The sequence below is a fragment of the Taudactylus pleione genome, unplaced genomic scaffold (assembly GCF_031769625.1).
Source record: "Taudactylus pleione unplaced genomic scaffold, aTauple2 ptg000366l, whole genome shotgun sequence".
Classification (NCBI taxonomy): Eukaryota; Metazoa; Chordata; class Amphibia; order Anura; family Myobatrachidae; genus Taudactylus; species Taudactylus pleione.
Genome location: NW_028284767.1, coordinates 467,568 through 493,971, shown reverse-complemented (window position 1 = coordinate 493,971; position 26,404 = coordinate 467,568). Strand labels below are relative to the sequence as shown.

At 46.8% G+C, this 26,404-nt stretch overlaps 1 protein-coding gene across 8 annotated transcripts in view; it reads right to left on the bottom strand.

Annotated features, from left to right (window-relative positions):
* LOC148508407 (sulfotransferase 2B1-like) overlaps window positions 1-26,404 on the bottom strand; it is a 164,757-nt gene that overhangs the window by 10,125 nt on the left and 128,228 nt on the right. For all 8 annotated transcript variants that reach the window (XM_088444522.1, XM_088444523.1, XM_088444524.1 and 5 more), the window contains 3 exons: window positions 13,633-13,844; window positions 4,602-4,728; window positions 4,429-4,523 (listed from right to left, as the gene is read on the bottom strand). In XM_088444522.1, coding sequence (XP_088300648.1) covers window positions 4,429-4,523; window positions 4,602-4,728; window positions 13,633-13,844 — 434 coding nt within the window. The remainder of the gene's footprint in view (window positions 1-4,428; window positions 4,524-4,601; window positions 4,729-13,632; window positions 13,845-26,404) is intronic.

Here is a 26,404-nt window from a genome sequence, read left to right as displayed (position 1 = left end):
GTAATTCAACTCATCAGAGTTGCACTTGCCGATAGTGCAATAGAGCAAAATGTCCAAACTATTACTATATCATTTCACTTATGGTAGGGAAGTTTTGGAGGGCAATAAGCAATGGGCAACAGTCACAGCCAGTACAGGTTAATTCAGGACCAGCAAGCAAAGAAGATTGGTCCAACATTGACATCTTCCCTAGAGACTGAGGGCCTCATTCAGAGGCGGTCGGAGGATGCAAGCGGTCGCTCAGAAACTGGGCGGCCACTTGCATCCTGACCGCCCGCCTCTGTTTCGGTCGTTAGGCTGTGGGTTTACACCCACAGCTCTAATGACCGCTAGGGTGATGGTCGCGATGGTCAGAGACCATCGCGACCATCAGGGCTTACGACGAGACCCTAGGGTAGGGTCTCACTTGTCGTAAGCCCGGAGAGCTTCTGGCTCTGTCAGAGCCGGAAGCTCTCCACTGACATCACTAGTGATATCAGTGGGGCCTCCCCCAAACGGTTGGCGTTTGGGGTGCCACCCCCCGGCCCGCCTTCCAAACGGGGCGAGCTGTCAATCAACATCGACAGCTCGCCCCCTTTGGAAAGAGACCCGCTACGACCGGCGCTGTCAGTCGTTGCGGGTCTCACGCATGCGCACGAAGGAGCCGGCTCCCTCGTGCGCATGCGCACTTGACAAACATCGAGGCGGCCGTGCGATCGTAGACCGTACGGCCGCCTCTGAATGAAGGCCTGAGTCCTGCCCTAAAAATGAATTCACTAAATAAGTATCATGTATTTTATATATCAAACAAGCTGCTCTCTTTCCAAATATTGTTTTAAAAAGACTTTTGTGTGGTGCACAAGCCCACAAAAAACTGATGAAGATATTGGGAATATTGAAGTACCAGCACTAACTGTCATGTAATAAGTAAAGATTTACTCAGGAAATTTCAGTACATCACAGTGTATGCCCAACATTAGTTTCAACTAGAGAAGAAAACACTTTCTATTTGAAATGGGTATCAGGTGGACACTGTGATATACTGAAATTTCCTGAATAAATCTTCACTTATTATATCATATGACAGTTAGTGCTGATTATCCATTACCCCCAGTAGGAGGAGTGAATGTTATATACTGTACGTATGTATATATATTCCCGGTTTAGAGGTCTGCCTGTTTTTTTCGTGCTAATCTCTTGAACCACTGAGCGGATTTTGATGGGGTTTTCACTAATCTATACATCATTGGTCGAGGAAGGTTTAGGTGTGAACCATTCATCTGTGACAAAAGGGAGCAGTGACAATTCTAGTGAAGCAAAGTCACAAAACAAAATCTTGCATCAAGCTGCTGGCCAGGGTGTTGACTCAGCAAGAGACAGTGAGAGCCAATCAGAGATAGCAATGTGCCCTGTTGCTTAGCAGCAGCCTAGAGAGGGGAGAGAGTTAGTTGCTGAGTAGGGTCATGTCTGAGACAGACAGAGAGGGAGAGAGAGCCTCCAACAAACCTGTGAAGGTGCTCTGATGTAGACACAGTATACAGAAAGGAGCCAGGGGAGGCATAGCTATCAGGAATAAAAAACAAACAGAATACAATCAAATGATTTCCATTCGATGTTGGCAAATATCGGACTGCCACTATCAGATATTAAAAACCCTACCATCGGAACAAAATCATTGATAGTTGGTAACCATCAGATTCCGATGTCCGTCCTACACTAAACCTGCAGGCGGACTCTGGCCACCACTCCTACATCATGCAGTTCTCCCTCTCCATTGTGAAGTTCTAGCTCAGCCACATGCCCTCAGTGAACAGGAGGCACCTCCCATGGAAGTCAGGGCTATTCTTGGACAGGGGTACCACGGCGAGGAAGCTCAACAGGAAGACCAGAAAATGCAGGGTACATTGTGCAAAGAGGATATTGCTCATTGCCATGTTCGTCAGCTGGGGAGGGGTGCGCATGGAGGGTGCAGAAATATGCACAGGTGCCCAGCCCTGGAGACATGCTGCTGATAATGCTTATGGTAGCTGCAATACATATCTCTCATCCATGATTCTCCTGCCATTTCCACTTGAGCCAGCCCCGGAACCAGTGTAATGTAAGAGTGTGTCCCACTTTTTAGGGATTGTGTGACAGTGTGTGGTGCTAGGTCCAGATATCTGCCCGTGTGTATATATATACATATATATATTTATATATATATATATATATATATATACAGTCAGGTGCATAAATATTGGGACATTGACAGAATTTTCATATTTTGGCCTCTATTCACCACCACAATGGCTTTGAAATGAAACAAACAAGATGAGGTTTAACTGCAGACTTTCAGATTTAATTTGAGGGTAATTACATCCAAATCAGGTGAACGGTGTAGGAATTACAACGGTTCTATATGTGCCTCCCACTTTTTAAGGGGCCAAAAGTAATGGGACAAACTAAACCATCCTAAATCTAACTTTCACTTTGTAATACTTTGTTGCAAATCCTTTGTAAGCAATTACAGCCTGAAGTCTGGAACGCATAGACATCACCAGATGCTGGGTTTCATCCCTAGTGATGGTCTGCCAGGCCTCTACTGCAAATGTCTTCAGTTCCTGCTTGTTCTTGGGGCATTTTCCCTTCAGTTTAGTCTTCATCAAGTGACATGCACGCTCAATCGGATTCAGGTCAGGGGATTGACTTGGTCATTGCATAACATTCCACTTTTTAGCCTTAAAAAACTCTTTGGTTGCTTTTGCAGTATGCGTTGGGTCATTGTCCATCTGCACTGTGAAGTGCCGTCCAATGAGTTCTGAAGAATTTGACTGAATATGAGCATATAATATTTCCTTGAAACACTTCAGAATTCATTCTGCTGCTTTTGTCAGCAGTCACATCATCAATAAATACAAGGGAACCAGTTCCATTGGCATCCATACATGCCCACGCCATGACACTACCACCACCACGCTTCACTGATGAGGTGGTATGTTTTGGATCATGAGCAGTTCCTTTCCTTCTCCATTCTCTTCTCTTCCCAACACTCTGGTACAAGTTGATCTTTGTCTCATCTGTCCATAGGATGTTGTTCCAGGACTGTAATGGCTTTTTTAGATGTTGTTTGGAAAACTCTAATCTGGTCTTCCTTTTTTTGTGGCTCACCAATGGTTTACATCTTGTGGTGAACCCTCTATATTCACTCTTGTGAAGTCTTCTCTTGATTGTTGACTTTGACACATATACACCTACCTTCTGGAGAGTGTTCTTGATTTGGCCAATTGTTGTGAAGGGGTTTTTCTTCACCAGGGAAATAATTCTTCTGTCATCCACCACAGTTGTTTTCCGTGGTCTTTTGGTGTTGCTGAGCTCTCCGATGCATTCTTTCTTTTTAAGAATGTTCCAAACAATTGATTTGGCCACACCTAATGTTTTTGCTATCTCTCTGATGGGTTTGTTTTGATTTTTCAGCCTAATGATGGCTTGCTTCACTGATAGTGACAGCTCTTTGGATCTCATATTGAGAGTCGACAGCAACTGATTCCAAATGCAAATGTCCCACCTAGAATCAACTCCAGACCTTTTACCTGCTTAATTGATAATGAAATAATGAGGGAATAGCCCACACCTGCCCATGAAATAGCTTTTGAGTTGATAGTCCCATTACTTTTGGCCCCTTAAAAAGTGGGAGGCACATATAGAAACTGTTGTAATTCCTACACCGTTCATCTGATTTGGATGTAATAACCCTCAAATTAAATCTGAAAGTCTGCAGTTAAAGCACATCTTGTTTGTTTCATTTCAAAGCCATTGTGGTGGTGAATAGAGGCCAAAATATGAAAATTCTGTCAATGTCCCAATATTTATGCACCTGACTGTATATATAAATATATACAAACTAATGTTCGGCACTCTACTGGCCACTGCGGGCCATTACCTTGCTCCGGGTGCCCTCCTTATAGGGCAAAGCCATACAGCATATAGAAGAGACTCAGACGGCACTCCAGGAGACTTTGCAAAATTAGTTAACCACCAACGTGTTTATTCAACGTTTCAGGGTATGGCGACCCCTTCTTCAGGAACACACATACTATGTACTTCTTGAGAACAGTTTGGTGGATAAACTGAAACACTGAAGATAACAGCCACGTTTCCTTGTCTGTATTTTGTGTACCGGAGTGCCGCACCTTTGGGGGGGATATATATATATATATATATATATAAATATATATAAATATATATATATATATATATATATATTTTTTCATTAGAGACTAGTTTCAAAGCAATAGACATAGGGAGAGTAATGTACAATATTTTTAATTGGTGTATTTTGGTGTCATCATAGATACTACAGTATTAGTATTTTGACCATTTAATTTTAGAATGGTTATTATTTAAAAATATATGAGGAATGATCATATACAGTTAATTTTATACTTTGAGTAGTGTAGAAAAATATTTTACCATATGAAGATCCTCATATGTCAGGAACATAAAGTTTTCTTTTCCCAACATTTCCATCCATCCCTTGACATGAACAAACCAAGATCCATAGGGCACTAGAAATAAAACATACAGTACTGAAAAATATGAATTTCCTTTACAAATATGTATAGTTTATTTTCTGAACTACTTACAGTCTCCTGATAAGTAATATTTAAGAAACTGATCAAAACTTTCTGGTTCTTCGTAGAACTCACACATTTTGGCATAATAATAGAGAGAGACTGCAGCATCCTTAGGGTCTCTGACTGTATATATGATCTGAAACAATATTTTAAATATTTGTCTTCAAACAATTGTTTTATATACTGATATTGTGTCATGATTATAGCCTAATCAGAAGAATTATGAAAATATGTTAATGTTGCCATGAAATATATACACTGACTTAGACCCAGTGGCGTACCTATAATGGGTGCAGTGTGTGCGGGGCACACTGGCCCCTGGGTCCAGGGGGGCCCCGCACCGCACACTCTGCATCCATATTATTTTAAACTTACCTGTCCATGGTCCCACGGCCATTTTTCCGGTGTCTGCGCATGCACAGTAGACACAGGGCACACTCTAGTGCCCGGAGTCTACTAATGCTCCGGTGGCTGGCCAGTCGCGTCAGTCGGCTGTCGGCCACCGGGAAGAGAGGAGGGGGCCCCGCACGGGGAGTGCACACAGGCCCCCTCCTCTCTTAAGACGCCCCTACTAAGACCATATGGTTTATAGAAAATAGCCCTATGTAGTGTAAGCAATGACTTAATGTTATGTTCTGAAGGAGACAGACATACAGTACTTCAGAAGCTTGTGTTCTGTAACTTTACCTTGATTACTAACTCAAAGATGCCCTGTTATCATATAAGAGCAATCAGCATTTTTTTATTGCCCAATTAAGAGATCCACAGATCCTAAAATATAGGCTAGATTTGTTCTGTTCAGGTAGAATAATATCCAAGTCAAATCAATGTCATTTTATATATATATATTCCGTATGGTAGATATTTTGGATCAAATCATTACTTTCTATAATCCATGTTTAAGAAGATCTCTGTATATTTGTAAACCCTGCTGTAAGTAACCAAATAATGTATGTCAATGACCTATACAGGCCACGGAAGGTACTGTATTTATGGGGATAATATCTATCATCCAAAATTTGTTCCAAATGTAGATTTGCAGAACGTTATATGTTTAATGAAATCAATGCCGTACTGTATCTCAGCTATGTTGCAGAAGGGAGTTGGAATGCATTTTATAAATTACTACTAGAACAGTTTTAGAATGATATGGAAATATGTACATTAGTTGTGAAACTGATTAGCATAGGAGCGGTGTGTTTAAGCAAAGAAAAAAATGTTTAAAAAGGGCAGGTATGATTTTATAAAATGTTAGTTTTTTGGAGGATCAGTTTATAACAGAATTGTCCCACTTTTAGCATTCCACCCAATAGCGGATTACCCAAAATGTTATGTAAGTGCAGTTTTCTGTGGGTTTTTTTCTATTTTATTATAAAAAAAACTGTTTTGCATTTATTTTTATTTTATGTCAAGTTGTTATTGCAATTTATTTTTCAATAAGCGTTTGTAACTTTTTGCCACATTAAATCCCATTTAATAGTGTTCTGTCTTTATGTTCTTCAAGGATTCATGTGACTTGGCTTTTATAATGCTTCATTTATGCATGGGATTGATTGGTTTGCAATATGGGATCCACTCAAAATCCCGACAGATGGGATGCTGGTGCTTAGAACGCCGGTGCCGGGATCCCGACACCTGTCAGAATCCTGACGCCAGCATCCCAAAGGTAAGTACTTGGGTTAGGGAGAGGGTTAGAGTTAGGGGTTAGGCACTAACTGTACTTGTCTAATGGAACACTTAACAATGTGAAAGTGTTAAAAGAAAAATGAGTATTCCTTCATAGTATGATTCAATGTTCTCCCTCTCTTTTTTGCATTTACATGATGATTTATAGTCAGTAGATACAGTATAATATTTGTAGAAGTAGTGTTCCTAAATTGTGTCCTAAATTAGGACACTTCAGATGGTCACACTGCTGCCCTTACAGCTCCCAGCAACATTCTCAGGATGCTCCAGGCATTGCTGTAATCAGCGGCAATTGTAGCCCCGCCCCATGTGGCGTCACATTGAGGGGCGTGGCCTGCTCTGGACCCAAAATTTATTTTATATATATCAAAATGGCCCTCGGCAGAAAAAATGTTCCCCACCACTGATTTACAGTATGAAAGATGAGATGAGAACTGAATAAGTCTATATAAGAGTCTTTAGTTTTTTGTTATTGGCTGGTCAGCAGTTGCTAGGTACAGTAGTTTGGGGGAGTTATCATGGTTGGTTGGTCTCTGACCATGTGGGAGCTTGTGGGAGTGGCTTGGTGGACTTTATAAGGCTGGTGTACACCCAGCAACTTCCTTTTCTGGACGGTGTTTGTACCTTGGTGCCATCCCCTGGACAGTATCCGGTGACATTTAAACTTGTATTCTCCCTGTCTGTGTGTCCCTGTAGATTTTCTATTACCCCTTTGCTTCTCCTTTTTCTATTTTATCCACACTTGCTCTGCTTCCTCCACACCTCCCCCCCTTTTTTTCATTGCTCTCACCCTGCTCCTACCGCCATTTCATGGATTCACCATGCCCCCCTCCTGCCTCTGCCCAGCTCCACCTCAGCCTACCTTCCTTGGTGTTCCACCCCGGAGTCTCAACTTCAGCCTGGGGCTCGGCCATGCCCCCTGCTGCTAGTTCCCCGTGGCCTCTTTCCGGGTCCTCTGCTTCCCCGGGCGATCGGTCCCCGCATTCAGCGGAGTCACAGCTCACCCAGGCGTTCCCCCAGCATGCCCCCGTGGGCGCGATGTCATTTCCGGCGCATGCGGGTGCCCCCTGCCCAACACACCCTCCAGTACTCTGCCTCCTATAATCCCCCTCCGCCGGGTGCCCACCTGCGGTGCTGTATCAAGCTGTGGGGGGCACGGTTCACAGCCCTGTTTGTGTGGCCCCCTCCCGCCATTTTGTCCACTGGCCCCGCCCCTTCATATCAGGGTGCAGCCCCTGTTTCTTTGGGGGGTAATTTTGATGGGGATTCCTTCATCCAGCACTCCACATTTTCTATTGGGGGGGCAGCTCCCACCCCCTATCACCCCCCTCCATTGCCTTCCAGCCTTCACCCCCAGCCTGTTTCCTCACTCCCCCCTTTTCCCCTTCCAGCAGCCCATCCTGCTTTCCCTGTTTTTTTTCTGCTCCTTCCCTCCCTGACTGGTCCTCCCGTTTTTCCTACAGTTTCCCAACCATCTGTTTTTCCTCCTTTTTTTGGCCAAGGATCCCCTTCTCCATTTTATTCTTCTGTGGGGGCAACTTTTCCTTACTGGCACCCCTCTTTTTATCAGCCTTACCCTTTCCCCCATTACCCTGTGCCCACTTTTTCAGGTTTTTTGCCACCCGCCCCATCCTGGTCACAGCATTTTGCTCCCACATAGGGTCCTTCCTGCACCCACCGATGCCTTCTCACAGTGCGGTTTGCACACCCCTCCCCCTTTACCTCCTTCTCCTCCTGCCTTGGCGCTTCCCCCAGCGACAGTTCCAGGTACCCCTGCTGTGGTGTCCAGTGATTTAACATCCTCCATGTCTTGCCACAGTGTTACGCCTAGTGTTCCCATGATGGCTTCTGGTGGTTCTGGGATCTCGAGTGGAAGCGCTGTGGCTGGTCCTGCTACAGGTGTCGTGATCGTTGCCCATGATGTCGCGGTGCCTGCAGCTGTCGGTGATGGGATGTTGGGGCTGGCTGGTGGCGATTCTACTGTCCCTCCTTTGCTGTTTGATACGGAATCTTCAGGGTCTAGCGATAGTAGCTCCTCGTCTGGTTCTCCGACGCGCCTGAGTACATTAGCTAAACTGGTTGCGCGGCGTTTGGTTAAGAAGGCAGCTAAGTGTCAGTCAGCTCCTGTTGCTAATGTAGCACCTGTTGAAGATGCTGGTATGGTTCACTGTGCCAATACGACAGTGGAAAGGGGTTTGCGAAAGCGGGTTAGGGACAAGATTTGCAAGGGTAAGTTTGTGGATGTTTTTTCTCTAACCGATGACATGAAGAAAGCTATAGTTAAACCCAAGAAACCTGGGGGTAGTGGGGAGGATTCTTGCCATGGCTTTCACCATTGGCTTAGGGGTATACTGTTTTTTTCGACCTGCTACCTTGAAACGCGCCCAATGAAGCACCGTAATGTAATTACGTATATTCATTTGGTGCACGATAGTTTTGTCAAATCCAAGGGCTTGGTTTGGAGAGATTACGACAAACAGTTTCGTAGGAAATAGGATGGTCAGCTGGTTATGCCTCTGAGCTGTAAGGATGTTGAGGTCTGGTTAGTGGTTACCCAGGAAGCTAAAGTGCCTGCAGAAGGAGTTCAGGGTAGGAAGGCTTCCCTCCCTTCGCGTGCTGGTGTGAATGTGCTTGCTAATGGGAAGTGTTTTGCCTATAATGTTTCTCTGTGTCCCCTGTGGGTCTGGGTGTCATTTTTGTCACTCCTGCCGCATCTGTAATGGCAGTCACCCTGCCACGGACTGTCAGTCAGGTTCGAAGGGCATTTCAGGGAGCAGGTCTGATGTTGCCGGAGTTGATAAGTAAGACCTATTCTCCAGTGGCACTAGATGAGTTAGCTAAATGGTTGGGCTAGTATCCTTTGCGGGACGATTCCCAATTTTTGCTGGGTGGTTTTAGTTTAGGTTTCCAGTTACCCGTAGCTGGTGCTTTGCATGTAGTCTCCTCCAGGAATTTGCGTTTGGCCAGAGAGCTTTCCCATGTGGTGCGACAGAAACTCTTTGCTGAAGTGGCTTTGGGCCGTATGTCCGGGCCTTTTCCCTCCCCTCCTTTGCCAGACCTATGCATTTCCCCTCTTGGTGTTGTTCCCAAGAAGGTCCAGGGTAAATACCATTTGATCCAGCATTTGTCGTACCCTCATGGGGGCTCTGTGAATCCCTCACTCACTTTGCCAGGTTCAGTACCAGTTGTTTGATGAGGCACTCGCGATGATTAAGGGTTTGGGTCCTGGGACTTTGATGGCAAAATTGGACATGGAATCTGCTTTCCGCCTACTACCGTTACACCCCGAGTCCCTACGTTTTATGGGTTTTGTTAGATGGCCAATTTTTTGTTGACAGGTGCCTCCCCATGGGCTGCGCTATCTCGTGTGCTTATTTTTAAAAGTTTAGCACTTTCTTACATTGGTGTATCCAGGCTGGTACTGGCCATGCGGGCATTGCACATTATTTGGATGACTTTTTGTTCGTCGGCCCATCGGATAGCGCAGTTTGTGGGGACATTTTGTTTTCTGCGCAGACCCTTTTCTGGGTACTTGGCATGCCGGTCACCACAGACAAGATGGAAGGTCTGACTTCTTGCTTGTCTTACCTCTGTATCGAAGTGGACACAGTTGCTGGGTGCTGCCGGTTGCCGTCCGATAAGGTGCAGTGATTGCTAGGTCAGAACCAATGTTGCAAAGATTCACGGCGGGTTAAATTGCATCAGGTGCAGTTGGTTCTCAGTTCATTTCATTTTGCATGCCGGATCATTCCGATGGGGAGGGTGTTTTGCCGTAAGCTGGAGCGTGCCATTGCAAGGGTCTCCAACCCGCATTTCAGTGTCCACCTTTCCAGGGAAATCCTAGATGACCTCCCGGTGTGGGCTTAGTTTTTGGTGGATTTCAATTTGGAGTTGATTTGGCCATTGCAGCCGGTTGACAATGCTGAATTGCAGTTGTTCACCGATGCTGCAGGTTCAACTGGCTTTGGTGCATTTTTTCATGGGGACTGGTGCGCCGCTCCATGGCCTACACCATGGATATCTCGTGGCTTGCAGTCCAACCTGCTGTTATTGGAACTTTTTCCAATAATAGTAGCTGTGGATTTGTGGGCTGACAGGTTGTCTAACCGGAACATAATTTTTTGGTATGACAACCCAGGCGTGGTGCACACTTTTAATAATCAGTGTTCTTCTCCTATGGCGCTGCATATGTTAAGGTTCTTAGTTTTTAAATGTTTGCAGGCAAATATTGTCTTTAGGGCGCGGTATGTCCCGGGCATTGAGAACAGGATAGCGGATTCACTATCCCGCTTTCAATTTGATAGGTTTCGGATGTTGGCCTCTGAGGCTAATCCGATTGGGATGACTAGTCCGTATTCTGTCTGGCAGGTTGTCGAGCCGGACTAATTGTTCTGGCCCGGAGGTCCCTGGCTCCGTCAACTTTGCGGGTTTACGAGGCAGCTTGGCGTGACTGGAAGGCTTATCGGGTTAGATATCCTGCTGTGGGTAAGTCTTTAGATCAGCACTTAGTTGAGTTTGTGTGGGGCCATTATCAGAGGGGCCGATCTAAGGTGGCCATGGCTTCCGACCTTGCAGGTATTGCTTTTTTCTCTCGCCTTCATGGCGGTCATGACCCCACAAAGTCTTTTGTGCTGTCTAAGGCCCTTAAGGGTTGGGCTAAAGAAAGTCCCATGGTAGGTGATTCTCAACGGCCAATTGATCTGGTACTGCTGCAGCGTCTGGTAGGGGTGGTTTCGTTGATTACTTCTTCCGAATTTGAATCTATTTTGTTAAAATTAGCGTTCGCGCAGGCTTTTTTTGGCGTGTTTCGGATTAGTGAGCTTGTGGCATCTAGTAAGAGGTCTGCTGATTCGGGGCTATTATTTAAGCATGTGGTACTCCAGGCCGGGGCTATCCTATGCAAAATTCCCCATTCTAAAACTGATCAGTTAGGGCGTGGGCATTGGGTTACCATCAAGCCTCATCCTATTACTGAGATTTGCCCTTTGCGCTTGGCTGGTTTATGAGCGGGTCCGTGCCCGTCAGTTGGCCCGCAATGGTTATTGCATGCTGACTCCTCCCCTTTGACTAAATTTCAGTTTGCTGCTGTGTTTAAGCGCTGTTTGGGTCAGCTGGGTTTGGATGTTGCACAATACGGTACTCATTCTTTCCGTATTGGCGCAGCTACTTGCGCAGCGGCTAACGGGTTGCCTCCATCTGCCATTTAAGCGATTGGTAGATGGAAGTTGTCTGCTTTTAAGTCGTATGTTAGATGTGATAAGCTTTAAGTTGTGTTTTCCTACCCAGAAACGTAGTTTACCCACCAGTTTTTAAATGGCTAGCATTGTGTGAAGGGATTTTTACATTTTTCCTCCACAAAAGGGCCGTAATTCAATTGGCTTATTATACATGGCACACGGGAGGTGTTTGGATTTTCTCCTTCGCCTGGGCATTGTTACTAACATCATGGTTACCACTCTATCCTTTTTATATAATGTTCTTTTACTGACGTTTTAGTTCTCTTTGTTCTTTTACAGCTATGTACATGTCTTCTGAGCAAGTGTGGTTTGTGGGCCATTCATTTATTTATTGGGCTTAAAGGCATGCAATGGCAAAAAGGGCGTCCCTGTTATTAGGGGGCTTCAGGTTCGGTGGTTTGGGGCCCGAGGCATGTGTTGGTGAGCTCTTTTGGATCTTTTGTTTCAGCAGGAGATGCGGTGTGGGCGCCCGTTATGGCTGGTGATTCACCTTGGAGGCAATGATGTTGGGCAGTCTAAGGGTATAGATCTGATCTAGCGGATGCAGGCTGATTTGGCTGCCCTTCGGTCGCGGTGGCCGGAGGTGCGCTTGGTGTGGTCGGAAACTATCCCTCGCCATGTATGGAGGGGTTCTAGGGACCTTTTGGCTTTGGATAAGGCTCACAGGAAGATTAACAAGGCTGTTTCTCGTTTTGTCTCTGGGTCAGGTGGTTTGGTGGTATGGCACACAAGTTTGAAGCTGGAACAGGTTCTATTTTTTCGCCCTGATGGGTGCATTTATCAGAGTTAGATTTATTTGTGTTTTTGGGTGATGTTTTTTCCTGTTTGAATGCAGTCTAGTGTTTTGGTTTGGGTGGCAGGCTGCAGTTCTTTGTACCTGGCGGTGGCGAGAAGGTGCTGCAAACCAGCGGCCACGTAAAGTGTAAGAATATCATTGTGGAGCACATATCCTTTGAAGGGTCATCGTATGGCCTACCTCTGCGGGAGGACTTTGGGCATCCGTCTCTGTGGACACGCTCATACTATGCAATATTATAGGGGTTGAGAGTCTTCACAGCTCAGCTTACAATGGCCACAGGGGGGGCGTATCAGCCGCTCCCTAATATTGGTCACAATGGCCACAGGGGGGCGTATCAGTCGCTCCCTAATATTGGCTAAGATCATATGACTGGAGTGTTTGTAGCATCCTTCTTTGCCTCCCAATAAATAAAATAAAATAATTAATGTAAAATTCAGGGTCATACCTTCAATAAAAGCGAGTTATGACCATTTAAGCAAAGCAGTCAGTGTCTTTATTTTTAGTATAAGTTAGTGGTAAGCTGTTATATATTGTATCTTAATTGCAATAAAGTTATGGACACCTTAGATGAGATGAGAAGTGAATAAGTTTAAGTCTATATAAGAGTCCTTAGTTTTTTGTAATTGGCTGGAATTTGGTCAGCAGTTGCTAGGTAGAGTAGTTTCGGGGAGTTATCATGGTTGGTTGGTCTCTGACCATGTGGGAGCTCGTGGGAGTGGCTTGGTGGACTTTATAAGGCTGGTGTACGCCCAGCAACTTCTTTTCTGGATGGTGTTTGTCCCTCCCTCCCTTCCCTAACTCTTTTTACTGTGCAATTGTTGTGTATATTCTTACTAACACTTGTTGTCGTGTTTGGCGAGAAGGTGCTACAAACTAGTGGCCACGTAAAGTGTAAGAATATCGTTGTGGAGCATATATCCTTTGAAGGGTCATAGTATGGCCTACCTCTGCAGGAGGACTTTGGGCGTCCGTCTCTGCGACACGCTCATACTATGCAATCTTATAGGGGTTGTGAGTCTTCACAGCTTAGCTTACAATGACCACAGGGGGGCATTTCAGTCGCTCCCAAATATTGGCTAAGATCATGTGGCTGGAGCTGAGTGTTTGTAGCATCCTTCTTTGCTTCCCAATAAATTAAATAAAATAATTAACGTAAAATTTAGGGTCATACCTTCAATAAGCGAGTTATGACCATTTAACCAAAGCAGTCCGTGTCTTTACTTTTAGTATAAGTTAGTGGTAAGCTGTTATATATTGTATTTTAATTGCAATAAAGTTATGGACGCCTTATGTATTTATTTGTATATATATATATTACCTTAGCCTTGGAATCAGATAATGCTTTCATTAAAAAGTTTCTGGGCAAGTGGCTGGAATAAAGACGTGGGTGTTCCTCACTTTTATTCAGTCTTTGCACAATACCAGCAGTTTCTAACCATGGCACCCTGTCCCAGTTGGGGACAGTATTGTTCCATGTTGGATCTCCATTCTTATGGATAAGACTTAAAATTTCAATCATCCATGTAGTACCTAGCAATAAATGGAATAAAAAAGAAAAAAAAACATATATTAAATAATTTGGACACATCTGTCCAAAATGACATAGACAGGCTATATTTACAGAATAACTGTTTTGTAAAAATGCACACAAAAGAAATAAACTACTACTATTGTGCAGAAAAGAACAGACTGAAATAAATACCTCTATGAGGAATGTGCGAGATTATTATTATTAATTATTATTATTATTACTATTATTATTATTTATATTGTAAGGTGCTGAAGTACAAAATAAATAAAGTAAATTCAGACATGAAACAAAAGAGTTTGAATGACGAAATATGAATAGGATTGAGGAGTGTTAAGATTATTAGTTTTTACTGACAGTGTGTTTTGAATGACAGCCTTGTTGCTGGGTAAATTGAGTATTAGTTTGGGTGTGATCAGCTGCTTCCAAGGGCCAGTCATATAGTTTGGGGGAGTGGTTATAGGGGACTATATAGGAGCCTGTGGTCCTTGGGATCAGCCTCTTTGAAAGAAATTTTGAAAGCTAAGTACCAGTGCCCCTGTGCCATAGCCCAAGCAGCTTAGTTTGATCATGCCTCGCCCACGTCGCTCTGCTCCCCCACCCCGTCAGCTAGCTGATTATGCTAGCCCCCTCAGCTTGCCCCCTGCGCGTCCGCGCCCCCCCCTTTCCCCACCTGTGCTGTCCCCACGTCCTCCTTCCCCCCCCACCTCACCTCTGATACTGCCGTCCTTCCCATCGGCTCCCCCTCCTCCCGTGCACGCTGGTGCGGCTGCACCAGCGCATCATGCGGGTCCTGCTACCCCGGCGGAGGTTGTGCACTCGGCAACCTCCCCGGGCCGACTCACTCCCCACGCGGCTCCGGCGGGAGCGTCCGATGGACGCTCCTCGCCGTCCCACAGCAGTCGCGCAGCGGTTGGCACTTCCGCTGCGCCAGCGGGGGCGCGAGTGCTCGCGCCTCCCGCTGGTTACTCTGCTTCGGGTCCGCCGACGGGAGCGTCCAATGGACGCTCCTTGCCGGCGCCCACCAGCCACGCGGCGGCTGCCGCTTACGCTGCACCGGCGGGGGCGCGAGTGCTCGCGCCTCCCGCTGGTCACTCTGCATCGGGCCCGCCGTCGGGAGCGTCCGCTGGACGCTCCTTGCCGGCGCCCATCAGCCACACGTCGGCTGCCGCTTACGCTGCACCGGCGGGGGCGCAAGTGCTCGCGCCTCCCGCTGGTTACTCTGCATTGGGCCCGCCGGCGGTTAGCGTCGCGGGTCACGTGGGGTCATTAGGTTTTGGTCCCCGGGGAGCGGGGGGTCCCGCAGGCCTGGTCTGCACGTCGGGCCCGGCGGCCATCTTAACCCCGGCGGCCATTTTGAGTAGCACCCCTGGGTCTATCAGCCCCATGCTTAGTCAACCTGCCCAATTTTGGCCTAGGCAAGCTGTCCCTTCCACCTATCAGAATCCATGGTTCCCCGCCAACAGTGCCCCACCTCCCATTTATAATGCGCCCCCCTTGTCAGTCGGCTCATCCTGGGGTCAGGCTTCATGGAGCTCCGGGGCGGCCCCCCCCATTTATCCCTCCACCTCAGTTGTGTCCTCTCCGCCTTTTTATCCCAACTACTCTGGGGCCACTTTTGGACCTTACCCTTTCTCAGGTTTTCATCCGCAGCTTTATTTCCCTTATTTGCCAATTTCGCAGCAAAGCGCATCATCGGCTCCCATGCCGATGCTACCTTCCGCATCTCCTGTCATGTACAGTCAAACCTCCACCAGTTTGTCCGCGACGCCCGACTTCACGCTGGTGCCTCCGGCTCGTCTGTTAGCCGCGCCTGCACCCCTTCCGCCTACGCCCGGCATTCCCACCCCCCCCGCGCAGATGGTAGTGACTTCCAGTCCTGTTGTTCACCAGTCTACCCCGGTTGCAGATAATCGGAGGGCGATCGAGGCTCCGTCAAGCGAACCAATCACTGTTGCAGCAGCTGATCCGGTGTGCGCGGAGAAAGGGACGACAGGCGAGTCTTCGGCCACGACGAATGAGCAAGTCGAGGGAGCTGTTCCGGGTCCATCTGGTGCTGGTGAGCATGAGTCTTCTTGTTCGTCTATGTCTGACTCCTCCTCTTCTTCTCATTCTTCTGGTTCCCCTGCGCGCCCGCGTAAAATAGCCAAAATGGTTGCCAGGCGTTTAGCCAAGAAGTCAGTGAGTACAGCTGCACAGGGCGTTAGTGTGGAGCTAGCTACAGTGGCGGCAGGGGCTGATTCAGTGCATTGTGCGAACACCGCCGTTCTTCGCGGCCTGCGAAAGAGTGTGAGGGGGAGAATTCGTAAAGGTAAATTTGTCGACTTCTTTACGCTTACCGAAGATATGAAAAAGGCTTTTGGTCAGGCTAAGAAGACGGGGGGTATGGGCGAGGAGGCTTTCTGTAGTTTCACCAGTTGGTTGAAGGGCATGCTGGTATTTGCGGCGTGCTATTTGGAGACGCGAGCGGATGAACATGTAAACATAGTGAGATATATTTTTTTTAGTGCTAGACATGTTTGTCCGTTCGCGGGCCTTGGCATGGCGGGAATACGACGTGCAATTTAGAAGAAAGCATGATGGCAGCAAGATTATTCCGTTCGGAGCAAAAGACGTAGAGGTGTGGTTAGAGGTGTCGCAGCAGCGTAGGCCCCCTTTGGACGGGATGCATCCTCGCAAGGGTTATGCTAGTGGCAGGATGGGGGCGACGGGAGTTATGAAGGGCAAGTGTTTTGCTTTCAACGACTCCCGGTGTACACGGGGGTCGTCCTGTCGTTTTCGTCACTCCTGTCGTCTCTGCGGGGGGGAACATCCAGCCAAGGATTGCCGTAGAGGGTCTGCTAGTGCCACCCAGGATCGTGAAGGGTCAAAAGGAGCTGGTTAAGGCTCATTCGCCTATTTGTTTAGCTGCACTAGCTCGCTGGTTGGGTCTATGTCCTCATAAGGAGGACGCTTCTTTTTTGTTAGAAGGTTTTTCGTTCGGTTTTTCTCTGCCAATAGTGGGTCCTTTATGGGTCCGGTCTCCCCGTAACTTGCGCTCGGCCAGGGACTACCCAGAAGTTGTGCAAGCGAAAGTTAGGGCTGAGGTGCTGCTGGGGAGGATGGAGGGTCCTTTCCCTGTTCCTCCGTTGCAGGATCTTTGTATCTCTCCGGTAGGTGTGGTACCCAAGAAGGCCCCTGGGAAGTTTCGTTTGATCCAACACCTATCATATCCTGATGGGCGTTCGGTGAATGACGCCATTCCTGATAGTTTTTGTAGAGTGAAATATCAAAGTTTTGATGAAGTCTTAGGTTTAGTGCGCAGTTTTGGGCAGGGCGCGCTGCTGGCTAAGTTAGACATTGAGTCAGCCTTCCGTTTATTGCCGTTGCACCCAGACGCTATGCAGTTTATGGGATTCAAACTAGAGTCAGGTTACTTTGTTGACAAATGTTTGCCTATGGGTTGTGCGGTTTCCTGTGCCTAATTTGAGAAATTCAGCTCTTTTCTACACTGGTGTGTTCATGCCGGCACAGGACAAGCGGGCGTGGCACACTATTTAGATGACTTTCTCTTCATAGGTCCAGGGGAGAGCGACGTCTGTGCAGACCTCCTGTTTTCCGCTCAAGCTCTGTTTCGCAGTTTAGGAGTTCCCATTGCGCAAGATAAGACGGAGGGTCCCATTTCCTGTCTGTCGTACTTGGGAATTGAGATAGACACGGTTGCGGGTTGTTGTAGGTTACCAAGCGACAAAGTGGCTAGATTGTTAGAACAGATTGCGGGTTGTTTAGCAGTGGACACGGTAAGATTACGTGGAGTTCAGTCACTGCTGGGTTCCTTTAATTTTGCTTGTCGCATAATTCCCATGGGCAGGGTTTTCTGTAGGAAATTGGAGAGGGCCACTGCTGGGTCGAGACAGCCGCATCATCATATTCGTTTGTCGTCAGAGATTAAGCAAGATCTTCGGGTTTGGGCCAAGTTTCTGGTTCAGTTCAATGGCGAACGTATTTGGCCAGCGCCTCCAGTGGCAAATGGGTCATTGCAACTGTATACTGATGCGGCTGGATCATCTGGTTTTGGGGCTTTTTTCAATGGGGAATGGTGCGCTACTGCTTGGCCTTTAGTTTGGCGCGACAAAGGCTTAACTAGTAATTTGTTGCTCTTGGAACTGTTCCCAATTGTCGTTGCTGTGGAACTCTGGTCAGCGCGTCTGAGTAACCGGCATGTAATTTTTTGGTGCGACAATTTGGGGGTGGTGCATGCTATTAACAATCAGCGATCATCCTCTCCGTTAGTTTTGCGTTTGCTTCGTCATTTAATTTTGCGCTGTTTAGAGGCCAACATACGTTTTAGAGCTCGTCATGTACCGGGTGTTGTTAACGAGATTGCAGACGCATTGTCTCGTTTTCAATTTGAACGTTTTCGGGCGCTTGCACCGTCTGCTTCTGCTGTTGGTTTGACATGCCCCCCGTTTGTGTGGCAGATAATCAGGCCGGCTTAGAGGCTTTGGCGATGCAATCGCTCGCTCCATCAACTCTCCGCAAATACTCGGCCGCATGGCGGGATTGGAGCAGTCACTGCGCGCGCCAAGATTCGGAGGGTAAGTCTCCGAAGGAGTTGCTGTCATCCTTTGTGTGGGAGAGATATCAGCAGGGGAGGTCCAGGGCCTACGTGGCATCGGCGCTTGCGGGAGTCTCTTTTTTTTTTGCAAACTAAAAGGTTTGATTGACCCAACCAGGTCTTTTCTTCTTGCTAAGGCTCTAAAAGGTTGGGCTAGGCAAGCTCCTGTTCACGCCGATTCCCATCGGCCGGTGGACACCCAGCTTTTGGCAGCATTGCTTAAGGTTATGGAGAAGGTAGCTTCTGATTCGTTTGAGGCTGCTCTTTTTCGTTTAGCTTTTTCTGCTGCGTTTTTTGGAGCTTTCAGGGTTAGCGAATTAGTGGCAGTTAATAGTTTATCTGAGTCCTCCGGGTTGTTGTATAAGGACATTGTTTTTAGAGATGCGGCGGTGCTTTGTAAGCTCCGTCTCTCTAAAACGGATCAGTCAGGTAGGGGTTAATGGGTCACGCTTGCGCAGCAGCAGGATTGTAATATTTGCCCGGTTCATTTAGCATCGCAATACATGTTAGTGCGCCCAGTTGGGGGGATTCAGTGGTTGGTTCATGCGGATGCTAAGCCTCTCACAAAGTTTCAGTTCACTGCGTTATTTAAGCGAAGTTTAATAGAATTGGGTTTAGATCATACAGATTATGGCACCCATTCCTTTCGAATAGGGGCAGCCACTTGTGCAGCGCTTGCAGGGGCATCTCCTTCGGATATTCAAAAGGTGGGGCGTTGGAAGTCAGGGTGTTATAAGAAGTATGTTCGCTGCGACAAGTTGTAGGTGCGCACCCTGCGATAACCCGAAAACGTTGTTTACCTGCCAATCGTTGAACGGTTAGCGTTCAACAATTGGGGGTGTGAGGGGATTTTTTAATTTTCCTCCCGTTAGCCATGATCTGGCCCAATTTGGTTCACGGGTAGGTTTTTGGTTTTTTCTTCTTCACTCGGGTTCCTGTTTCCCCCTTTTTTGGCATCCCTGCTAGTTAGTTGCTCTGTTTTGTTCTAAGTTGTGTCGTTTTGATCCAGGTTGGGTGTGGTTTCTCATGTTAGGGTTTCTTCTTTTGCAGTGTTGACAAAAGAAGACGGGCAGGTGTGGTTGGTTGGCCACTCCTACATTTTTTGGGCGGAAAAACATGTCTCGGGTCGGACTAGTGGCTTGCCAATTGGTAGTCGGAAAGTGCGTTGGATTGGAGTGAGAGGTTTGCGAGTGGACGGTGTTTTGGCACTGATTGTTTCTGCGGTAGCAAAATGGGGAATGCCCGAATGGCTGGTGCTTCACGTTGGTGGCAATGATGTTGGTCAGCTGACAGGCGTGGGTTTAATCGTGAGTCTGCGTGAGATTGTGGATTCGATTCGTACAAAATGGCCATCCATTCAGATGGTGTGGTCAGAGATGACACCCCGCTTGACGTGGAGAGGAGTGCGAAAGTTTGGGGCATTGGAAAGAACACAGAGGAAGGTGAACGTGGCAGTGTCTAAGCATGTCGTGTCGATAGGTGGCTTGGTGGTGCGTCATGGCTTTTTTGAGGGTGATCTTGTACGTTTCTTCCGTCATGATGGCGTGCATTTGAACGGACTGGGTATGAATCTTTTTGGTCAGGATTTGTTTTCGTTTCTTGGTTAGTTCTTTTGGGTGGCGGGCCAGTCTCTATTAGGGCCTGGCTTTGGCGGGAGTACGCTGCAGCTCAGTGGTTTTATGGGACGCAAGATAACTGTGGGAGCACTTGCTCTCGATGTACAAGGCGGATTTGTCCTGCTCCGCACGGGGGGACCCGGGCGTTTTTGCACGAAACGCCTCGGATTGGCCCAGGAGGGAAGTGAGACCCTCACGGTTTAAGTGCGTCTGAAAGGGGGAACGGTTTAGGCGTTCCCTGAGTATTTTGGAGTAAGTTAAAAAGCTAGAACTGAGTCTGCAGCGTCTCTTTGCCACCCTGGTTAGGTTAATTGATTCAATTATAAATAAAAGCTGTGACCTTTTTTAGCCAAGCTATGGTGTCTGTGTCTTTATTTGTAGTTAAGGTTAAGTAAGCTAATCAAGGTTGTATAAGTTTGGAAGTTATAAACGTATGTAATTCTTATAATTTTACTTTTAATAGAGCAGAGCTGAAACAAAAGAAGTGAGTGCTCTAATGTGGGTAGTGCATTGTACTGCAGGTCAAAGCAGAGTATGTTTCAATAAATAAATTGATGATTGTTTTTTATTGAGCATTGTTGGAAACACCTTGAGTAAAGATTGGCAGGGGTGCTAAAATATTATTTTGGGCCCTGGTACTGGTGGGGAGATGGACAAGTGGGTGTAACTATATCCAGGTATGTGCTTTCTATGTCATCTGCCAGGGCCTCCAGACTGGAACTTTGCACCAGTCCCCCCACTTCAGCACCCCTTGATAGCAGGATGGGAGAAGTCCTGCAGTTGGAAGCGAGAGGTGATTATCTGAGAAGTGACAAAGTGCAGGTTTGGGGGCAGATTTAAGAGGGCAAGAGGGAGACTGTTTTGATATAAGATTTTAGATGTTTGATGCGGGGGAATTATTGAGGGCTTTGTAAGTAAGGATAATAGAATAATCGAAATTGGATTCTGTATGACATGTGGATTTAGTGCCAGGAACCCTTTTCTGCATCTGCTCTTTCAGCCACCACTGCTCCATGCTCAGCTCAAGGTTCTCGTGCTTATTCAAGGGAAAGGAGCTCAGAGCAGAACATGCACATGGGTGTTGGCCTTCCCCTACTTCCTCTGATCAGAATGCTTGCTGTTGCCCATGTTCATGCAGGGGATTGCAGCAAACCCTCTAAGCCTTAGTCCTCACTCCTTACTCTACCTCTTTGGATTGTCTTGCCTGTTCTACTTCCACAGTAAATCTTCTGGGTTGGATCTCATATGTAGGTCATACAGCCGTTGTCCCTCTTCCCCCCACGCACAAGTTTGTTTCTTTTTGTTCATCCAGTTTGTACCAGCTCCTGCCTGCCTCTGGGGATCCTGCAACTGCCTTTAGGGGTACCTTCCCCAGAACTATCTCAGTTACATGTGCATCCCTTGTATGCTGCTGTTGCACCTTTGCCCCTGCCCATGTCATCCAGCTTCTGACTCCTGTGGGGTCTTCCCATAGTTCATTTTTGTTTTCCTATGACAGGTCAGTGGAACAGTTGCACTGGCTTTGGGCCTCTGCTGCTATTCCATCTTCTCTTTCTGAATGTTCTCTGGTGCAGAATTGTTGGGCAGTGATGCTATGTCTTTTCCAGGCTCACCATAAGAGGACCCTTTCAAGGTGTTTTGGGGTTTGCTTTGAATGTGGGGGCCCTTCCTGATTTTCCTAGGATTTTGAAAGCCCTTCTGATTCCTGAGGCTTCCACTGGTCCTTACGCTGTATATGAGCATGTGCACTATTCATGTTCTACAGATGTGTCCTGCTACGTCTTTGCCCATAATGCGCCATACAGACTACTAAGTCGCGGCATGAGAATAGTGCGGAGTAACGCGGTAAGGCACAGTGAGAGTTGACAAAATCCACAGCATGCAATAAAGAACTTTACCACTGGGTGGCCAGTGCTCCACTGATTAAAACTACAGGGGTGAATAATACAGCAATGGATGGATATGGCACTACAGCATACAATCGTACAGTAAGCCCTGACAGATGGGCCAATCTCATACACTACTGCACAGTGTAAACAGTGTCTTTAATACAGTATACAGTACTGTAGTAATTCTACACGGCAGGCTATTTTCTGAAAGACAGCACGTGTGATTATGGCAATTTCGGCAGTTATGTTGTGACTCTCACACAGTGATGGCATGTCTTATTAGTAGTGGGGTCTGAGCAGCTCTTTATTAAATCATTACTGAACCACAACTCTCAGCCCAGAAAGAGGTGGCTTTGGATTTCAAACTGCTCGTGCATTTTATGCTGCACACTTGCGGCAATGTCGGCACTGCTGTGCCGCTAGGAGTTTGTACAACATGTCGCTATATCAGTAAGTGCCGGTCACTGCGGTACTGCAGACAGTGATATGCAGTATTCACACTGTGATGGTATGCCTTACAAATGAGCAGTGGGGTTTGAAGGGTGCTGTTCATTATCTAGTGGGATGGTGATACCTCTGGGTATTGGGCTTTCTTGCAAAACTGGATAGGCCACAGTTATAGTGCATGAGGGCCAATAGCTGTTGATGTAGCCTAGGGCATCTGGGAGGAAGCATTTAATTCCTACTCCATTTGGTTGAGCGGCATATGTATCTTCACAACTTTTCTCTGGATTTCAGGCCTGCTAAATTTCTTGATGTGCTGAAGAATATGCATTTTACCCATTCAATGTATGTAAAGTATAATATATGAGTATCACCAGGAGGGCTTATGATGAGCAGTTTTGGCATCAGTGTGATGGCTGAGTTTCCATGTCCTTTGGTATTAAGGATGTGGAGGTTTAGTTGGATGTAATGCATCAGTGTGAATGAGTGATAGATGTCCCTTCTGGTCATCATTCAACTATTCTGTCTGTTCCATAGCATTGCCATTTTCATGGTTTTCTTTTAATCAGTACTCATGTATGCAGAATGCTGCAGCTTTTTTTACAACTCCTGTGAAAACTGTGGTGCTTGTCACTCTGCCAGGGACTGTTCATAGCTCCCAGCTCCTCCACTGGCCCTCTCTAAGTCAACTTTCTCTGGGCTGGCCTTCTCTAAGACAACTTTCTCTGGGCTGGCCTTCTCTAAGACAACTTTCTCTGGGCTGAGACTTGTAGTTCAATGATGATTTCATACAGTGCCCATCAAACCCTACTGTTCACTTCAAAGGCATACCATCACTGTGTGAGCACTGAACATCACTGTCTACATTGCCGCAGTGACCAGCACTTGGTGATGTGTAACAATTAGCAGGGCCGTAGCTAGGGTAGTGCGGCCGGTGCCATCGCACAGGGCACCACAGGTCAGGGGGCACTGTTTGGGCCTGTCAAATTTTTGTTTACTATCATTCTTGCTTGTAGCTTCTTCTTATTTCATTCCCAGCATCCCCTGGCCTCTCCTATCTCTTCCCTGGCCCTTCCCCATGAAGCCATGGTCCTTTTTTGGGTGCATTATATCCCTTTGAAAAATGAGGGGGGCGCCAATGCTCTTTCTGGCAAAGGACACCAAAAAGTATAGTTATGGCTCTGACGATTAGCATCAAGCTCATAGCGCAAGTGTGCTGTAGAAGGTGCATAGTCAGTTTGTCATCCAAAGACACCTTTTAATCAGTACTTATGTATGCAGAATGCTGCATCTTTTTTTACCACTCCTGTGAAAACTGTGGTGCTTTTCACTTTACCAGGGACTGTTCATAGCTCCCAGCTCCTCCACTGGCCCTCTCTGTCAACTTTCTCTGGGCTGGCCTTCTCTAAGACAACTTTCCCTGGGCTGAGACTTGTAGTTCAATGATGATTTCATACAGTGCCCATCAAACCCTACTGTTCACTTCAAAGGCATGCCATCACTGTGTGAGCACTGCACATCACTGTCTACATTGACGCAGTGACCAGTACTTGGTGATGTGTAATGATTAGCATCAAGCTCAAAGCGCAAGTGTGCTGCAGAAGGTGCACAGTCAGTTTGTCATCCAAAGACACCTTTTTCTGAGCTTTGTAGTTGAGTGATAGTCTTATACCCCACTGCTCAAACCCCACTGTTCATTTCTAAGGCATGTCATCACTGTGTGAGTGGACGGCACAACACACATGTACTGACACTGACTTTTTTAAAATGAGGTGTTATCTTGCCGATACATGTATGTAGCATAATATACTGTAATAATGACAGAACACAATTATAAATAGTTTTTCAAAAGTGTACCCAGGACTCGTACACCAAATGATTTATTCCTTTATTACACACTAAATGACAGCTCTCGATCCATTCTATAGCATACCGAATGACAGGTTCAGGCAACCAATCAGCGGGTGGTGCTACAGACAGTGCATTGTCTTTTTTTTATGTATGCGCAGTGCAGTTTAGGAAAAGTGACATCTGGTGGATCGAAAGTTGTATTACACTCTCCGGCTTTTCCAGTGTTTCAGTATGTTACGATGTGACTCAATATGCCATGGCACAGCGAGACTAGCAGGGCACGCTACATGACGTATGGAGCAAAGACACATCTGTATAGCCATGATTACTAAGCATTTGGTAATTTCCCAGGCAATGTAGGGGACATTGAGTTTCTCTCCATGACTATGTAGTCTTAGCTGTATTCAGGCTATGCTTGTTGCAGGATTTGGGCACTTGGTCATGACACTGGGGGCTCAGTGGTTGGTACATTCTGATGTGTGTTGCACATAAAATTTCAATTCAGATGATTGTTCAATAAATGTTTGGGTGTGTTTGATTTGAGTGCTGCTAATTATAGCACAATCTCTTTCTGTATCTGTGCAGCCACTTCAGTGGCTGAAGCTGGTTCCTCCATTGCATGTATTCAGAATTTGGGCCATTGGATATCTTTAGCCTACAAGGCTTATGTGCACTTTTCTCAAGTGCTGCCTTAGGTTGTTTGCACTTCTTTCGAGGGATAAGCCAGGACTGGTTGCTTGCTATTGCTTTGGTGGGAGCTTTAAAGGGATCTGGTCTGTTTTAGGTCATTTGGGTGATCGGCTGCAGCAGCTTTTAGACCTTTCAATTCAGAGGATGAGAACAGGGGCGCCAAGATGGGGGGGGGGTGGGTTATAATAACCACGGCCCGGCATGTTGGAGAGGCTCAGCGGGAGTCCGGGTCCGATGTCACCCCTCCGTCCCTCTTACCTATCAGCAGCCCAGCATACGCTTTTGTGTGCTGGGCTGCAGTGGGAGACTGCTCACTGCTGCTGAGCAGCAGCAGCCTCCTCTGCCTGTGGGGGGAGCAGTCACACTGATCGCGCTCCCCCTGGATTTGCATCGGGCTGTGGGGCTCACATCGCTTCACGGCACTGCATAAAAGTTTTTTTTTTCCTGAGGGGTTGTGGCCACACCACCCGTGATTATGCCAAGCTCCCTCCCCCCCAGGCCGGTGCTCTATGGCCCTGGGTGGGAACATTGAAGCACAACTGTAACTTGCAATATAAAATAAAGGTTCCAGGTATTTGTGTGCTGTACCTACAGTGATTGCTAAAAATACTTCAGTCATTTATTACCCAGGGATTTATTTAGACATATTGAGGCCAGGTCAGAGATGGGAGCAAAGTTAAGCAGACTTAAAATGTACACAGTAGTAGTGCTCTTTATACAATGCCCACAGTAGTAGTGCTCCTTATAGTAGTGACCCCTATACATTGACCCACAGTAGTAATGCCCTTATACAATGTACACAGTAGTAGTGCCCCTATGCAGCGCCCTTGGTAGTAGTGCCCCCTATACAATGCCCACAGTAATGGTGCTCTCTATACAATGCCCACAGTAGTAGTGCCACTATACATTGCCAACAGTAGTAGTGCCCCTTGTATTAGTGCCCCTATACATTGCCCACAGTAGTAGTGCCCCCTATTCATTGCCCACAAGAGTAACAGTGCCATCAATACATTGGCCACAATAAAAGTGCCTCTTGTATTAGTGCCCACAGTATATAGTATTAGTGCCCGTTGCAGTAGTGCCCAGAGTAATAGTGCCTCTTGTAGTGCCCATATTAGTGCCCCTTGTAGTAGTGCTCCTTTGTAGTAGTGCCCATAGTACTGGTAGTGCCCACAGTAGTAGTAGTAGTGCCCCTTGTAGGAGCGCCCACAGTAGCAGTAGTGCCCTTTGAAGTAGTGCCCATAGTAGTAGTAGTAGTGCCCCTTGAAGTAGTGCCCATAGTAGTAGTTCCCCTTGAAATAGAGCCCCCTTACACATAAACACACAGACAAACACACATAAAAACATACTTACGTGAACCCCCGCTTCGGTGGCGGGGCTGGTGACATAATTAGAACCTGCCCTTTTACCTGGTAAGTCCACGATTTGCAGATCCGCGAAGATGGGGTGGGGCTAAACAATACACATTTCATCGT